We start from the raw sequence: 17,879 nt of genomic DNA on the forward strand, positions 1-17,879 counted from the left end.
ACTTTTATGGACACCAGATTATACCAGTCATTCCTGTCTGGCTTTACCTTTCTACTTTTTGCCATCATTGATTTTTTGTCAGTCTACAATCAAAGTGAAGCAACCATAAACCATGTAGTTTAAAAAACACATGATAAGATCCAACCTTCCCATCCCATATAGTCAGAAACGTGACATTACAGTACACTGTGTTGCCAGGTTCTAAAACAGCGATCTTCTTCAGTCGGAGGACTGCTTGAATGCTGCAGTGGTGTTGAATTATACTTCAATATGTTGTTGTGAGATGTTCCTAACATTCTTCAATTTTAAACACCTGACAGGCACGATGGGATCCATAGCTAATATAAGAGTACACAAGATGGTGGTTCAGCCCCAGTTTACCATGTCTCTAATGTTGGGCTGCAAACTCTAAAAAAACAGTACATCAAAAATCTGTTAGATGCCCCGACTAAGACCTACAGTGGCTTTTTTGAAGATTTAGCCACTGTAATAAAGGCTTTTTAATATTTCCTTCCGTATTGCTACTTGTTCTAAGATTGTGAAGTACACAGAGCAACCAGTTATCTCTCTCTTCAAGCATATAAAAATGTTCCAGTAAAGAAAAGCGATTACGTCCCCAAAAGAGTGACAAATGAGGCTTTTTTATCAAATATTAAAAGATTTACCAAATTGACAAATTAGAGATAATGGCTTCACAGTTTGCATCTAATGAACTGGTAAGTGTAAGGCTCCATCATTTACTTATAATTGAACTGAGCATGTTGTTATGTTAAAAGTATGCATTTCAATCACTTACTGGGTTTAAGTGTTTAAACTTGCTGAAGCATTGCCTACGAGCCCAGACACACCAGGAACCCTTTCTTTCTACATAGTTTGCCTTTTAATGGCCATTTCATTTCATTATAAATATAATTTATATTTATTTTAGACAGAAAAAGGTTAAGAAACGTGTGGTAATTTGTAAATAATAGTAATAATCCACAATTAAAACTCCGTGCTATATTCATTCATGGAGCTCTCCAAGTCACTGCATGTTCTAAAACAATGTCCGGCCCATATTTCAGAATAAAAGCCTTGTGTTAACAAATGAAAGAGTTCTGTCCACACAAAAAACGCTTGAAGGCTTTTATTTTGAAATGAAAGTAGAAAGTGTTGATTTCAAAATTAGACTTCTATTCTCTAGAAGAGAGGTCAGGAGGAATCATGGAGGAACGGAGGCTTCTTCTTGAGTCAACACTGATAGTTTTTCTGTCTGGCCTGTCTTCAGTAGGTTGCCTGCGGGACATACATTTGCTCAGCATCATCTACATGCACTAGCAGTCACAGTAACAGTGTGACTCAAGAGTGCATCCCTCATTTTATCGTTGTCCATTTGTGTATTTGTGTTGTTGAGAGAGTAAATTGTCAGACGAGGAGGGGATTGTCCAGCACTGCCACTCCTGCTGCTACGCCTCCGTCTGAGTGCTCTGAACTCTTAGTCCTCAGCAGATGACCCACACACTCGTTCATCACCATGTCTTCTCCTTGTCTGTAAGGAGACAAAGAGATAAATATTTCACGTTAACTCAACAGGATTAAAAGTGTTCACTCTCCTGACTGATAATATTATGTCTTAATTGTAAACTTAAGTTGAACTCATTAGTTAAACCTGCAATAACTGTTTTTTTTTGGCCACTTGGGGACAGCAAAAATGAGTTGTGAAAACAACATTGACATATCATCAGTTTATGGGTTGATATGGTGAATCTATTAGTAAACAGTTGTTTATGTACACATCTAGAAGTTACAGAGCAACAGTATCATTCATCTGGAGTCACCTGGTGAATATAAGTCCAATATTTTCTCTCTGTTAGCTCAGTTTTTTTTTTTATCTGTCTCTGTAGCTGTTCAACAGCTAATCTCTAACTGAGTCTGAGCAGCTAGTGGACGGTGGGTTTATAGAGCTTGTTTTCTGATGAGCAGCTAGTGGACGGTGGGTTTATAGAGCTTGTCTGCTGATGAGCAGCTAGTGGACGGTGGGTTTATAGAGCTTGTTTGCTGCAAACAGCTGCCTGACAAAGCTGACAACCATGGGGGATCGTGGGGGGATCGTTGCTGGGGCCACGTCTGTGGAACCAGCTCCCAGGAACAATCAGGGCCTCAGACTCACTAGCTGTTTTTAAATCTCATCTTAAAACTCACCTGTTCCTTTTAGCTTTCCCCTAGGGTTTTATAATTACTATGATTTTATAGTATTTTTATTTGCATTTAGCTCCTGTCAGGAAGTAATTTGTCTATAATTTTATTCGTCCTATTTTGACTCTTTTAATCGTAGGTTTCTCAGGTCTTAATGTTGTATTGTGATTGTTTTGCCCTTGTTGTGAAGCACCTTGAGATTTCACTGTATATTTAAAGTGTGCTATATAAATTAAATTAATTATTATTAATATTATTGCTGCTGCTGTTGGAAATGGCGCTGATGAGAGCGGTGAGAGTGAATCAAAACAGTAAAGTTGTGGGCAAGACAGCCAAACACATCACATTAGACTTGGCTGAACTTTGGGATGTTTGTGATTTTGTCTCTCACTTCTTACACTGGGCTGAGGACGCTGTAGAGAGGATGAAGAATCACCGAGATCAACAACAATAATATAAAATCAAGGTTAACGTCTTGTTCTACGTGTACCCTTTAGTGAACGGTGAATCATACAGCTCTATCTGCTAGCAGTGCAGTTCTGAGATATTGATATTGAATGAACTCGTTCTGAAACCTTTTATTTAAAAGATCCCATCTTCCAATAACAACGAAATAGTGATTACACACCTGACATATGCTCCAAACACTCCCAGTTCACTGAGACAGTTACTGATGGTGAGAGGGCCGTCTCGTCTCAGCAGGTAGTTCTGTGTGGGGGTGGGACGGATTTTATCCATCAGAATATAGGCCATCCTCTCTTTTCCCTGCAGGACCCGGCAGATCTCTGATCCATAGATGTTGTTACCTGGAAACATGAAACTGTTCATATACTGCAGATACAGCAGATACAGCCGTGTCATGTTATTGGCCAGCATTCAACAACACTTCCTCTAACGTGTACCTTTCAAACAAATCTGTTCATGCCGTTTTCATTACTGTGGCATGCACTACCATGGAGTTATTGACATTTCAAACTCTCCTGGTTTAAGAGACGGTGACCAATGTGTCGGTGGTTTTAGGATTTGCTACATGGGGTTAAATTCATCTCCTAAGGTGTTTCCGGCATCGTACCTCCTCCTTCTCGCTGAGGCTTCAGGACAAACCGGTCTGGTGCTGCCAAAGCCATAGCTACCGTTTTGTCCCCCTCTGGTCCCTGAACACAACAACAACAACAACAACAAAGAAATAAATGAGGAACAGAAAACAGGCCGGGAAATGTTTTAGGTTAAACGGGATCATCACAAGGTGGCGCCCAGACGCCATCAGTTGGGACAGTCTTGTGAAAGAATGGAGTAATTATAGCTGATGAATTTCCAAAAGTACTTCCCCGCTCCCTGAACAGGAGGAAGTTGAAGCACCAGCAGCGCACACTTTCAACTTTTACAACCTTTTTTTAACTTCACGTTAAAGTCTGCGGTGGGTAGAAACGGAGCAAATGTGATTTAAAAAAAGTTATTTTTATAAAACGGTCACTATATCCTGACCGTAGTACATGAGACAGGTAATCTGAAAATAATCATGTGCCGCTGTGTCCTCCGGTGCTCCTACTGACATCTTCAAGATTTCACAGACCGGAGGAAAACAACCAATCAGAGCCGAGATGGAGCCTTGCCGTCTCTGAGCAGCTGTCAATCACTCATGAACTCCGATCAAACGGCCAAACTAGGCAACGCTGATCAAATATGAATCAATATTCTGTTACGTTAATGCCTATTTCTCTCCCCACATGTTCTCAGAATCATCTAGTTTTGTACTGTTTAGCTGTAAAATAAGAATCTCTCTCTCTCTCTCTCTCTCTCTCTCTCTCTCTCTCTCTTCTCTCTCTCTCTCTCTCTCTCTCTCTCTCTCTCTCTCTCTCTCTCTCTCTCTCTCTCTCTCTCTCTCTCTCTCTCTCTCTCTCTCTCTCTCTCTCTCTCTCTCTCTCTCTCTCTCTCTCTCTCTCTCTCTCTCTCTCTCTCTCTCTCTCTCTCTCTCTCTCTCTCTCTCTCTCTCTCTCTCTCTCTCTCTCTCTCTCTCTCTCTCTCTCTCTCTCTCTCTCTCTCTCTCTCTCTCTCTCCTCTCTCTCTCTCTCTCTCTCTCTCTCTCTCTCTCTCTGACTGACATGACCTGTGATTGGTCAAAGTCTCCCATCACAGGCTAGATTTTCTAAAGCCTGAAAACAGAGCCATGAGGAGGAGCAGAAGTCTAGTTTTCTATCAGAACACTTGAATTACAATATGCTGAAAGGTTATTATGGGATTTGTCTGCCTACTGCAGGTTTAATACTTATTGTGATGTAGTCATGTGTTATTTTCTCACCATGTCTAGAGTGTAGAGGCCAGCGAATGTTGCTCTGATCTGCTCCACTACTTGGGGCTGGTCTGGGAAGAACCTCTCAGAACTCCAGGTCTGGAGAGCACCTGCTGGACCTTCTTGGTTCCGGCCAGGTGAGTGCTGATATTTGGACATTTCACAGCTAGAGAGCGCTCCATCAGGAGACGAGCATCCCAAGCCTACAATTCAAGAAGACACAAATGTTTTTCTCTCCTTCTGGCAAGAATTCTAACGCAGCCGGTACATTTTAACGAGCCGATTACTAAATACAACCGGATTCAGACCTGTCCCGATACATTACAATGCATTGCCAATAGGATGCCGTATGATACAATGCTATGCATTTAGTTTCTGCGTTACAAAAATGAATTTAGTGACTATCAACAACATTCTTTTTGGAATCAAATGTGCCGCTGTGTTTGGGCATGTGATACAGAAAGCCTTCAGGCTCAGGGGTGAGGACAGAGGTGTTGTATTCTGTACAGATTTATTATAAAGCCCCCTGGAGGCAATTTTGAGATTAGTGATATTGGGCTACATAAATAAAATTGACTTGACTTGGATTCTTAGACAGTACTTCCTGGATCATATTTCATTGTCTCACAGGTACCTGAAATAACACACCACCCCTTCTATTTTAACACGGGGCTGTTTTCAGACTGAATGCCCACTCGGTGTATTTGATGTCAACATTTCCTGACTATACAGAGGGCACGGTGTGCAGTTTTGTGTTTCTTTAACTAGGGGGCTGGGAACATGTGACCCTGTGCCACAGTCACACTATCAGGGAGCATTCACAACATGGATTTTGAAAGCTGCTAAAAACACAAGGAACAATGAAAAAAACATGATTTTAAGGTGTGTTCAGCAGTAGTTAACTGGGCAATCAAAGTCGGAACAAAATCACACTAACTATACCTTTCATTCTGTGGGGATTTGCTCCCTGCTTTAACTTGATGTCAGCTGTTTTAACTCGGGATGTCCCCACATAAACAGGGAATTAATAATGCCGTTATTCTTTAAATCCCGTATGGCCTAATGAGAGAATTGATTGTTGTGCCACATTGGATATACATTGTCAGAATAATCAATGTGTGGCAGCAAAGAAGAAAAACAAAGTTGTGTCTGTCTCTTTGGTTTTTACTCCTCAATGGCCACTCCCAACTAAATTCTTAAAGGTGGTAATGTCTGCATGAAACATACTATTCCATCTTGACTGCACTTCACATAGTCAGTAACTAAAACTACTAGAAAGAGGAAGAAAGATTTGAAGTGAAGACCTGTTCAGAAATGTAGTTCTGAGGCATGTAGCCATTCCTGAAGTACACCACTGCAACCTCTTGGCCATCACTGAAAAGAGAGTAATATAAATACACAGGAAGTACAACTGATCATAATGATATCGTATATTATACCTATGTATAACATATAGCTTTAATGTATGATTATTACACAGCTGTGTTGAATACTCGATTCTGATTGGTTAATAACGGCGTTCTACAGTCTGTTATTTCTTTATAGCAGACCGTTGCTATGTATAGCATACCGTTGCTATGTATAACAGGCCGTTGTTATGTATAGCAGACCATTGCTATGTATAGCAGACCATTGCTATGTATAGCAGAGCGTTGCTATGTATAACAGACCGTTGCTATGTATATCAGATCGTTGCTGTGTTTGCTATGTATAGCAGAGCGTTGCTATGACCGTTGTTATATGACCGTTGCTATGTATAACAGACTGTTGCTATGTATAGCAGACCGTTGCTATGTATAGCAGACCATTGCTATGTTTGCTATGTATAATAGACCGTTGCTATGTATAGCAGACCGTTGCTGTGTTTGCTATGTACTGTATAACAGAGCGTTGCTATGACCGTTGCTATGTATAACAGACTGTTGCTATGTATAACAGACTGTTGCTATGTATAGCAGACCGTTGCTATGTATAGCAGACCGTTGCTATGTTTGCTATGTATAACAGACCGTTGCTATGTATAGCAGACCGTTGCTATGTTTGCTATGTATAACAGACCGTTGCTATGTATAACAGACTGTTGCTATGTATAACAGACTGTTGCTATGTATAGCAGATCGTTGCTATGTATAGCAGACCGTTGCTATGTTTGCTATGTATAACAGACCGTTGCTATGTATAACAGACCGTTGCTATGTATAACAAACCGTTGCTATGTATAACAGACCGTTGCTATGGGCGCAGTTCTGATGTCAGACTCTGGAGGACCGTTTTTGTGTCAAATTATTGATTTCTTCAGTAAGTAGCCGTGTAATGAGCGGGATAATGTAGAGCTAGCGGGTGATTATTGTGAAATAAACCCCTTCAAGGTGATGCTGCACCCCCTCCGCTTTGTGTCGCCCTGTCTGGGTTTTATTTCAGAACAGTGGCCGGCTCACTGTACATTATCCCTTACATAATACATTGTTTACCATTTATTGATTTAGATTGAACTGATGGAAACAGACTTACACAAACAGCCTCTTGTCCTGATCCAGGGACCCAGTTTTATTAACATCTTCAAACCGCTTTCTTATTGTGGGAATGTTTCTGAAACACATAGACAATAGTGTGCACTCAAACATAGGCCAACTGCCTGAATGTGGATGACAGATTCACTTTTCACTTGATTAAAAATGCAAAAGGAGGCTTCAAAAAGAGCCCCTGGGTATTCACACATACCTCTTCCACAGTTCGCTCTCAATGTATCGCTGATCAAAGATGTTCCTTTGGCTCTCTTCCACCAAGAACATGATGACTGCTCTGTAATGATGGAACAGTTGCTCCTGTAAAACACTCTCAGTGCTACCTACCTAACATTATCCTGAACATTTGGTTACTCTGAATAGTCCACAGATCTCACTGGCAAATGTTCTGATCAACTACTACTACTACTACTACTACTTCTACCAATAGTAAATCATGCTGAATTTCTTCATACATGGCTTTCTTAATGGACTCAGAAATCCGTCTGGTATTATCTGTGATCATCAGTGACACACTGTATGGTACCTGCTGTATATAGTACCTACATAATGCCAAGCATATCAGTGCAGCAGTAAGGGGAATAGATCTTATTCTACTGGACCCACTCGACCCACTATCTGTTTATGGTATTGGTATGATGCAGCTGGTACTTAAAGGTATAATATGCAAGAATTATCTGAAAAACAATGTATAGGCTGATACTAAAAGAATCCCTCTGTCATCACTAGCAGTGTGTGGTGGTGTTTGTATCTACAGAGACTCTGCAGCCCTCTGCCTGGATTCTCTCTCTTCTTCTTCTGCTTTACTCAGGACGCTGCTGGGCGTCAGCAAACTGCCTGTGGATCCCACGTGGGGGTGTAACCCCCAGCAGCCAATAACAGCAGCTCGTTCAGGTGGTCAATACCCCTCGGCGTCTGATACCGAGGCATAGTCTCCATGTACAAAGCGTCCGTATTTGACGGATGAGAACGGGTTGTGTTGTGTTCATGTGTTCCAAGTGATCCTGCTCCTCTCTGTACTGTGAGTGCAGCTATGATCAGTGTGTGTCTGTAGTTAGACTGAGATCAGCGCTGAAACACAGCCAGCAAACAGGAAGCCTGCATTCATGCAAAATCCAGCAACGCGGTTCCTTCCTGCAGGCTTATGCAGAGGTGTGCCGTTCCTTCCTGCAGGCTTATGCAGAGGTGTGCAGTTAGTTGTGTGTTTATTTGTGTTTTAGAACGTAACCGCCGGAAAACAATGTGAAAATAATGTTTTATTTCTCTGATTCGCTGCTTTGTTCTCACTAACTCTTTCTTCAGTCACTCTATAGCTCGCTCGGCCTCTGTCTGTCCGTCCGAAGTAGAGCGGATGTACTCGTTCCTACCTCTCTGATCCATAGAGCTCCCAGGCTTTGGCAACAGCCCTGGCCAGACCAGCTGCAGGGTTGTTGTCTAGGATCCGCTGGCTCTCCTCCAGTTTCCCAGCCACTTTAAGGATGTGTCTATCGAGCAGGATGAAGAATACTTCTGTTAATCACAACTACTACTTTCTTACTGCTTAGTTCTTCATCTTAACTAAAGCAACAACTCACTCTAGTTTGCCTAAGCAAACCATTTCAAGAGATGCATGTTTCTTTAACACTGGAAAAGTAGCTGCCTAAAGCAGCCACCCCCAGTATGAAAAGGTTAAAGTTCCCCTCCACACATGTTTTAAAGGATGTTAAAAAAACTCTGCTGGGATTAATATTCACACACAGCACATCTACTCTTCCTCCCTCATTGAGAGATTCTGGATCTGGCCTTGCCCCGCCCACCACCGCTGCTGTCTATGGGTGATATATGACTGGCTTACCGGTGTACATCAGGCGTGTGTGAGGAGAGACCTCCGAAACTGGCAGCAATGGTGTTGATTTCTATCTGCTTCAGAGACGAGGAGCCGTCCTCTCCCTGGTCCAGCATGTAGTCGGACCGATTGAGACCCAACGCAACAGACTGGACAGAAGACAGAGAATCCCAGTCAGACACTGAGACCACTAAAAGGATGATGATCAAGGCACACAGACTGACATCTGGAGCCACTCGGCCCATCATATTGTTTTAATTATCGATTAACCGCTTATTACTTTTCAACAAACTTTCCCTCTTTCGAGCTTCTCAGTTGTAAGCATTCGCTGGCTTTCTTTGTCGTAAGTGATAGTCAATTTATAACTTTGGGGGTGTGGTCACGCCACAACAGAAAAGAAGAGAAGGCACATCGAACAACTCTCACTTGCAATGATAGTTAAATCCGGAAGATTCATTTGGATGGAAAAAACTCTATAAAATGATATCCAATAATCCAAGTTAGCATGTTCGGATCTAAATTCTGATTTAGACAACTACCAAATTATCCCTTTCCAAGCGTGTGGGAGAACTACGGTGGCCTTCAGGTAACATAAAAACGCTGAAGTCTCTCTCTAGAGCCGGAGTTTGGTCTGTCCGTTCGGGGCTACTGTAGAAACATGGAGGAGCAACATGGAGGGGCAACATGGAGGAGCAACATGGAGGGGCAACATGGAGGAGCAACATGGAGGAGCAACATGGAGGGGCAACATGGAGGAGCAACATGGAGGGGCAACATGGAGGAGCAACATGGAGGGGCAACATGGAGGAGCAACATGGAGGAGCAACATGGAGGAGCAACATGGAGGGGCAACATGGAGGAGCAACATGGAGGAGCAACATGGAGGGGCAAAATGGAGGAGCAACATGGAGGGGCAACATGGAGGGGCAACATGGAGGAGCAACATGGAGGAGCAACATGGAGGAGCAACATGGTGAAGAGGACCCGCTCCCCATGTAGATATGAAGGACTCATTCTAAGCTAACGAGAACACAACCATTCTTATTATCACTAAAGAAAACGGACGTATTAATATTAGATTCCGTTTCTGCAAATAGATCCCACACAGGACATACCTGAGACCTTCCTTCTTTCAGGATCTGTTGGTGGATCCTGAACAACCTGGCAGTGAAATCATCCACTTCAATGGTGCTAAAAACAAAGAATGTGACCCTGTTAAAATCCTGAAAACTGCTTCATCGCAATGTGACATTAGTCTTCACAGATTCACCCAGAGAATGGAGCTCTACTGTGATCAGTAGGAGACGTATTATCTATGCCATGGTTACTGTTGGCTCATACGCTACCTAGCTAGAGCCTCTTCCAGAAAGTCTGGGTCCCGGCTGATCTTGTCCACCAGTGTGTTGTAGTGTGTTTGCACTGCCAGAGCCTGGAGGAACACAGCCTTAGGGACAGGTGTGGGGAAGAGTGTGAACGGGGCGTAGGTCACCAGCTGAAAAACAAGTTAATGGAGAAAAGAATGCTGACATCAACAGACCATTCATCACTGGACACGCATGGCATGTGAGGAATGAAAACAAGCACTGGGGCTAAAGATCCCTATAACTGCAAGCCCAGGCTTAATAAAGATCTGTGCTAAATCCTAAAGCCCTAAAGCGGTACAAAATTCCTAACATGACTTCACATTGAACACGCCTAATTTAACATCCACCGGTATGGAATCATGTCCTCTCTTTCTGGCTGTGGCTCACTTTGCCACATCACACAAATATATGTTCATATGTAAACTGGGAAAAAAAAGTTCGGAAACTTGTGTTTGGTGGATTATTTCTCTGTTGTTACAATGCTAATGGTCATTGTATTTTACATCGTTGGAAAGCCTGTTTATTTACCTTCACAATGATGTCCAACTTGTAAGGATCATGCATTTGTGGGATGAGCAGCACAGCTGATTATGTGGGTAGCACCCAAGAAAAATGTGCCAAAATGCTCTGCCAATGGTAAACAGTGTATTCTCCTGTTGGTGTTGACTCTTGTTTTGAGTTGTTTGGTGGATCGGATGATTGAACTCTCTATCAGTAACAAGGAACAAACAAGACATATTGGCTATTTGACACTTTATTCATTTAATACACCATCAGGAGCCTCAGTAGCGGTTGGAAGATCCATACGCAGCCACAACAGCCTGACACCTCCTCCTCATGCTGGTCACCAACCTGGTCACACGTTGCTGTGGGATGGCGTTCCATTCCTCAACCAGGATTCGTTGCAGGTCAGCCAACGAGGTTGTGTTGGTTACTCTAACACGTACAGCACGCCCAAGCTGATCCCACAAGTGTTGAATTGGGTTGAGGTGTGGACTCTTGGCAGGCCGTTCCATTCTCTCTACTCCCACATTGTGGAGGTGGTCTGTGATAACCCTGGCTCTGTGGGGGCGAGCGTTGTCATCTTGGAGGATGAAGTTAGGCCCCAGATTGTGGAGATATGGGATCGCCACTGGCTGCAGAATCTCATCCCGATATCTCACTGCATTGAGATGGCCTTCAATGATGACAAGCCTTGTTTTGCCAGTGAGTGAGATGCCGCCCCACACCATGACACTGCCCCCACCAAAAGCTGTTACTCCATCGGTGCAACAATCAGCATAGCGTTCTCCACGTCGTCTCCATACTTTGACCCTGCCATCCAACTTTGGCAGACAGAACCTGGACTCATCACTGAACATAACATTCCCCCACATGTTCAGGTTCCATTGTCTGTGTTGTCGACACCAGCACAAACGGGCCTGACGGTGAAGGGCAGTCATTGCAGGCTTCCTGGTAGCCTCATGAGAATACACTGTTTACCATTGGCAGAGCATTTTGGCAAATTTTTCTTGGGCGCTACCCACATAATCAGCTGTGCTGCTCATCCCACAAATGCATGATCCTTACAAGTTGGACATCATTGCGAAGGTAAATAAACAGGCTTTCCAACCATGTAAAATACAATGCCAATTAGCATTGTGACAACAGAGAAATAATCCACCAAACACAATTTCCAAACTTTTTTTTCCCAGTTTATTTGCTCTAGAAGTTAATAACTATTGTGGCTGTACAAGTTTCTTTCTTCTCCCGATGTGCGAGTGACACACATTCTTAATCTCTCTCTCTGTGTGTTCAACCTTGTGTTCCTGCAGCCTTTACGTTAAGCTGACAGCAAATACGGCAAAGAAATTGGACGGGTTTATTAGTTATGCGGCGATTATTGCTACCAGTCACAGTGACAGTGACATGGTTACGGAATTACAGTCCGGTAGAAATCAGCTCATCCACAATGGTCTATTGTCTAATTTAATAAAGTGTTAACAAATGATATCTTAAATCAAAGTATTTGCAAATGCACCCTAGAACAAGCTCAAAAAACTACCCCACATTGTTGTGGAAACTGTAAATAAAGATATTCTGGAGCCATGAAATAATGCACAATACATTGTAGGGATTAAAGTATAAAGATTGTAATTTACAAATATTTACATATCTATATCTATATCTTAAAACTAGAAAACCTGATGAATCCATCGGTACCAACCATGTCACGCTAGCTTGTAGTGAAGGAGGTTAAATAACACTCTGAAGTTAGGCTAACTTTTGGCGAGGAAAAAACTGTCATGTCCATTTCCAAAGGGGTCCCTTGACCTCTGACCTCCAGATATGTGAATGGGTTCTATGGGTACCCACGAGTCTCCCCTTTACAGACATGCCCACTTTATGATAATCACATGCAGTTTGAGGCAAGTCATAGTCAAGTCAGCACACTGACACACTGACAGCTGTTGTTGCCTGTTGGGCTGCAGTTTGCCATGTTATGATTTGAGCATATTGTTTTATGCTAAATGCAGTACCTGTGAGGGTTTCTGGACAACATCTGTCATTGTTTTGTGTTGTTAATTGATTTCCAATAATAAATATATACATCCATTTGCATAAAGCAGCATATTTGTCCACTCCCGTGTTGATAAGAGTATTAAATACTTGACAAATCTCCCTTTAAGGTATATTTAGAACAGATAAAAAATGTGCGATTAATCGCAACTAAATATTTTAATTGACTGACAGCCCTAATAGATAGATAGATAGATAGATGTTGTCCATGTAGAGTCTATGTATTGTCTATGTAGTGTCCATGGAGTGTCCATGTGGTGTCCATGTAGTGTCCATGTAGTGTCTATATAGTGTCCATGGAGTGTCCATGTAGTGTCCATGTAGTGTCCATGTAGTGTCCATGCCCTCAGCTCATGCTACTGGTCATCTTAAACACATTCACATTCCTGAACATTGTAAAAAGCAGTCTCCAATGAGTAATCCAGAGTGAAATAATGATAAACTAATGTTTCATAGTTACACAGTAACTAACACAGTGAGTGAGGGAGTGAGTGAGTGAGTGAGTGAGTGAGTGAGTGAGTGAGTGAGTGAAATAATGATAAACTAAAGCTGTCTCTGTCTTCACCTCCTACCTCTGATGAGTTGGAGCTCTCCTCGACCCTCATCAGGACACCCTGCTGAAGTGCTACATCTTTTGCCACATCTGCCAAGTCTTTTATCAGAGTGGTGTTCATCATCAACGTGTCTGCTGTCCCCTGAGCCATTCTGAGTGATGAGAAACATTACATATAGAATATATATTACTATTACTATTACTACTACTACTACTGTGTAACAGCCTGCAGCACATATTCATCACAGGAGTTCACCAACATGCTGTACACAGCAATAAATTAATTATGAGAATATTAAAAATGGATAAATAAGAATTAAATTGGACAGAATTACACAAAGTTAACAAAACAGCATTAAACAGTGCATGAAGCTATAACATGAAGCTATAACATGAAGCTAAACATGAAGCTATATCATGAAGCTATAACATGAAGCTATAACATGAAGCTATAACATGAAGCTATATCATGAAGCTATAACATGAAGCTATATCATGAAGCTATAACATGATGCTATAACATGAAGCTATATCATGAAACTATAACATGAAGCTGTAACATGAAGCTTTAACATGAAGCTATAACATGAAGCTTTAACATGAAGCTATAACATGAAGCTATAACATGAAGCTATAACATGAAGCTTTAACATGAAGCTATAACATGAAGCTTTAACATGAAGCTACTGTATATCATGAAACTATAACATGAAGCTACAACATGAAGCTTTAACATGAAGCTTTAACATGAAGCTTTAACATGAAGCTATAACATGAAGCTATAACATGAAGCTTTAACATGAAGCTATATCATGAAACTTTAACATGAAGCTATATCATGAAACTATAACATGAGGCTTTAACATGAAGCTATAACATGAAGCTTTAACATGAAGCTTTAACATGAAGCTTTAACATGAAGCTATATCATGAAACTTTAACATGAAGCTTTAACATGAAGCTATAACATGAAGCTTTAACATGAAGCTTTAACATGAAGCTTTAACATGAAGCTTTAACATGAAGCTATAACATGAAGCTATAACATGAAGCTTTAACATGAAGCTATATCATGAAACTTTAACATGAAGCTATATCATGAAACTATAACATGAGGCTTTAACATGAAGCTATAACATGAAGCTTTAACATGAAGCTTTAACATGAAGCTTTAACATGAAGCTATATCATGAAACTTTAACATGAAGCTATAACATGAAGCTATAACATGAAGCTTTAACATGAAGCTATATCATGAAGCTATAACATGAAGCTATAACATGAAGCTATAACATGAAGCTATATCATGAAGCTATAACATGAAGCTATATCATGAAGCTATAACATGATGCTATAACATGAAGCTATATCATGAAACTATAACATGAAGCTGTAACATGAAGCTTTAACATGAAGCTATAACATGAAGCTTTAACATGAAGCTATAACATGAAGCTATAACATGAAGCTATAACATGAAGCTTTAACATGAAGCTATAACATGAAGCTTTAACATGAAGCTACTGTATATCATGAAACTATAACATGAAGCTACAACATGAAGCTTTAACATGAAGCTTTAACATGAAGCTTTAACATGAAGCTATAACATGAAGCTATAACATGAAGCTTTAACATGAAGCTATATCATGAAACTTTAACATGAAGCTATATCATGAAACTATAACATGAGGCTTTAACATGAAGCTATAACATGAAGCTTTAACATGAAGCTTTAACATGAAGCTTTAACATGAAGCTATATCATGAAGCTTTAACATGAAGCTTTAACATGAAGCTATAACATGAAGCTATAACATGAAGCTTTAACATGAAGCTATATCATGAAACTTTAACATGAAGCTATATCATGAAACTATAACATGAGGCTTTAACATGAAGCTATAACATGAAGCTTTAACATGAAGCTTTAACATGAAGCTTTAACATGAAGCTATATCATGAAACTTTAACATGAAGCTATAACATGAAGCTATAACATGAAGCTTTAACATGAAGCTATAACATGAAGCTATAACATGAAGCTTTAACATGAAGCTTTAACATGAAGCTATAACATGAAGCTTTAACATGAAGCTATAACATGAAGCTATAACATGAAGCTATAACATGAAGCTATATCATGAAACTTTAACATGAAGCTTTAACATGAAGCTATAACACGAAGCTTTAACACGAAGCTATAACATGAAACTATAACATGAAGCTATATCATGAAGCTATATCATGAAACTATAACATGAAGCTATATCATGAAGCTATATCATGAAACTATAACACGAAGCTATATCATGAAACTATAACATGAAGCTATATCATGAAGCTATATCATGAAACTATAACATGAAGCTATATCATGAAGCTATATCATGAAACTATAACATGAAGCTATAACATGAAGCTTTAACATGAAGCTATATCATGAAACTTTAACATGAAGCTATATCATGAAACTATAACATGAGGCTTTAACATGAAGCTATAACATGAAGCTTTAACATGAAGCTTTAACATGAAGCTTTAACATGAAGCTATATCATGAAACTTTAACATGAAGCTTTAACATGAAGCTATAACATGAAGCTATAACATGAAGCTTTAACATGAAGCTATATCATGAAACTTTAACATGAAGCTATATCATGAAACTATAACATGAGGCTTTAACATGAAGCTATAACATGAAGCTTTAACATGAAGCTTTAACATGAAGCTTTAACATGAAGCTATATCATGAAACTTTAACATGAAGCTATAACATGAAGCTATAACATGAAGCTTTAACATGAAGCTATAACATGAAGCTATAACATGAAGCTTTAACATGAAGCTTTAACATGAAGCTATAACATGAAGCTTTAACATGAAGCTATAACATGAAGCTATAACATGAAGCTATAACATGAAGCTATATCATGAAACTTTAACATGAAGCTTTAACATGAAGCTATAACACGAAGCTTTAACACGAAGCTATAACATGAAACTATAACATGAAGCTATATCATGAAGCTATATCATGAAACTATAACATGAAGCTATATCATGAAGCTATATCATGAAACTATAACACGAAGCTATATCATGAAACTATAACATGAAGCTATATCATGAAGCTATATCATGAAACTATAACACGAAGCTATATCATGAAACTATAACATGAAGCTATATCATGAAACTATAACATGAAGCTATAACATGAAGCTTTAACATGAAGCTATAACATGAAGCTTTAACATGAAGCTATAACATGAAGCTATAACATGAAGCTTTAACATGAAGCTATAACATGAAGCTTTAACATGAAGCTATAACATGAAGCTATATCATGAAACTTTAACATGAAGCTTTAACATGAAGCTATAACATGAAGCTTTAACATGAAGCTTTAACATGAAGCTATAACATGAAGCTTTAACATGAAGCTATAACATGAAGCTTTAACATGAAGCTATAACATGAAGCTATAACCAGGAAGCTTTAACATGAAGCTATAACATGAAGCTTTATCATGAAACTTTAACATGAAGCTTTAACATGAAGCTATAACATGAAGCTTTAACATGAAGCTTTAACATGAAGCTATAACATGAAGCTTTAACATGAAGCTATAACATGAAGCTTTAACATGAAGCTTTAACATGAAGCTTTAACATGAAGCTATAACATGAAGCTTTAACATGAAGCTATAACATGAAGCTTTAACATGAAGCTTTAACACGTTACCGTTAACGTTAACTAACGTGACGTACCTTCAGGCTGGCAGCTTCCTCCAGTCGGTGATTCCGGGTTGACTGCTGCTCGTTAACCGGACAGATTAGATCATCTACAGTAGCTTTCACTAACTGCTCCTCTGAGCTGCTCTACACCATGTAGCTCTACACAGCCGCCTGGATGTAGAAATGTCCAAAGACTATTGGCTAGACAGAGCCACTCACTTCACCGGTTCAGCCAATCAGTGCTCAGAACGTCACCAGTCGTGAGAGAATTTGAGTTCCGGGTCCAGCAGGGCTGCGTTCGAAAAGTCAAAAACTGACATCCTAACGTCTTTTCCTAACCACTTTTCCATGACCTCGATGGAAAACGTCATGAGGTCAAGGAAAGATGATAAGGATACTTCAGAAGGAGTTAGGAAAAGACAACCGTGGTGTTCAGAGAATCCGACTGCTCTTTAACTAGACTCCGTCATTATGATGCGACGGTGGCGGATGTTAGTGACGTCATTATGCCGTGGTGAAACTACAATGTTCTGAAGATGGACTACAAAAGGCGCTGCTCCCCCCGTGCGTTGTTAAATAGGTCTTTCAATGACAGGCTGCTTCACCCGCGGTATGTTAAAGACAGATACCACAGGTCCTCCTGCTGCTGGGACACTCTATCAACATATAATAAAGATTATCTGACCAGACGTGGACAACCAGTGACAAATATCACTTCATTACCAAGGTTGGAACTGAAATAAACAAAGGAATATATGATAAATATTGAGTTAATTGTTGGAGTTATGGAGAAGCTGTAGGACTTCTTCAAACTTCTATTCGGACTTGTAATATTTATTTATGCT

The 17,879-nt window shown here is 40.1% G+C and overlaps 1 protein-coding gene across 1 annotated transcript; it reads right to left on the reverse strand.

Annotated features, from left to right (window-relative positions):
• Nucleotides 1–1,111: 1,111 nt before the first annotated feature.
• LOC141772152 (glutathione synthetase-like) lies at nt 1,112–17,507 on the reverse strand. Its single transcript, XM_074642833.1, is given in 14 exon segments — nt 1,112–1,528; nt 2,804–2,981; nt 3,248–3,329; nt 4,475–4,554; nt 4,557–4,668; nt 5,770–5,839; nt 6,977–7,054; nt 7,187–7,267; nt 8,358–8,474; nt 8,825–8,964; nt 9,931–10,006; nt 10,162–10,307; nt 13,311–13,443; nt 17,068–17,507. Coding segments are annotated over 13 exon segments (1,416 nt in total). The 5' UTR covers nt 13,443; nt 17,068–17,507; the 3' UTR covers nt 1,112–1,404.
• Between the last annotated feature and the right edge of the window lie 372 nt (nt 17,508–17,879).

This window comes from Sebastes fasciatus, chromosome 8 (genome assembly GCF_043250625.1).
Source record: "Sebastes fasciatus isolate fSebFas1 chromosome 8, fSebFas1.pri, whole genome shotgun sequence".
Lineage (NCBI taxonomy): Eukaryota > Metazoa > Chordata > Actinopteri > Perciformes > Sebastidae > Sebastes > Sebastes fasciatus.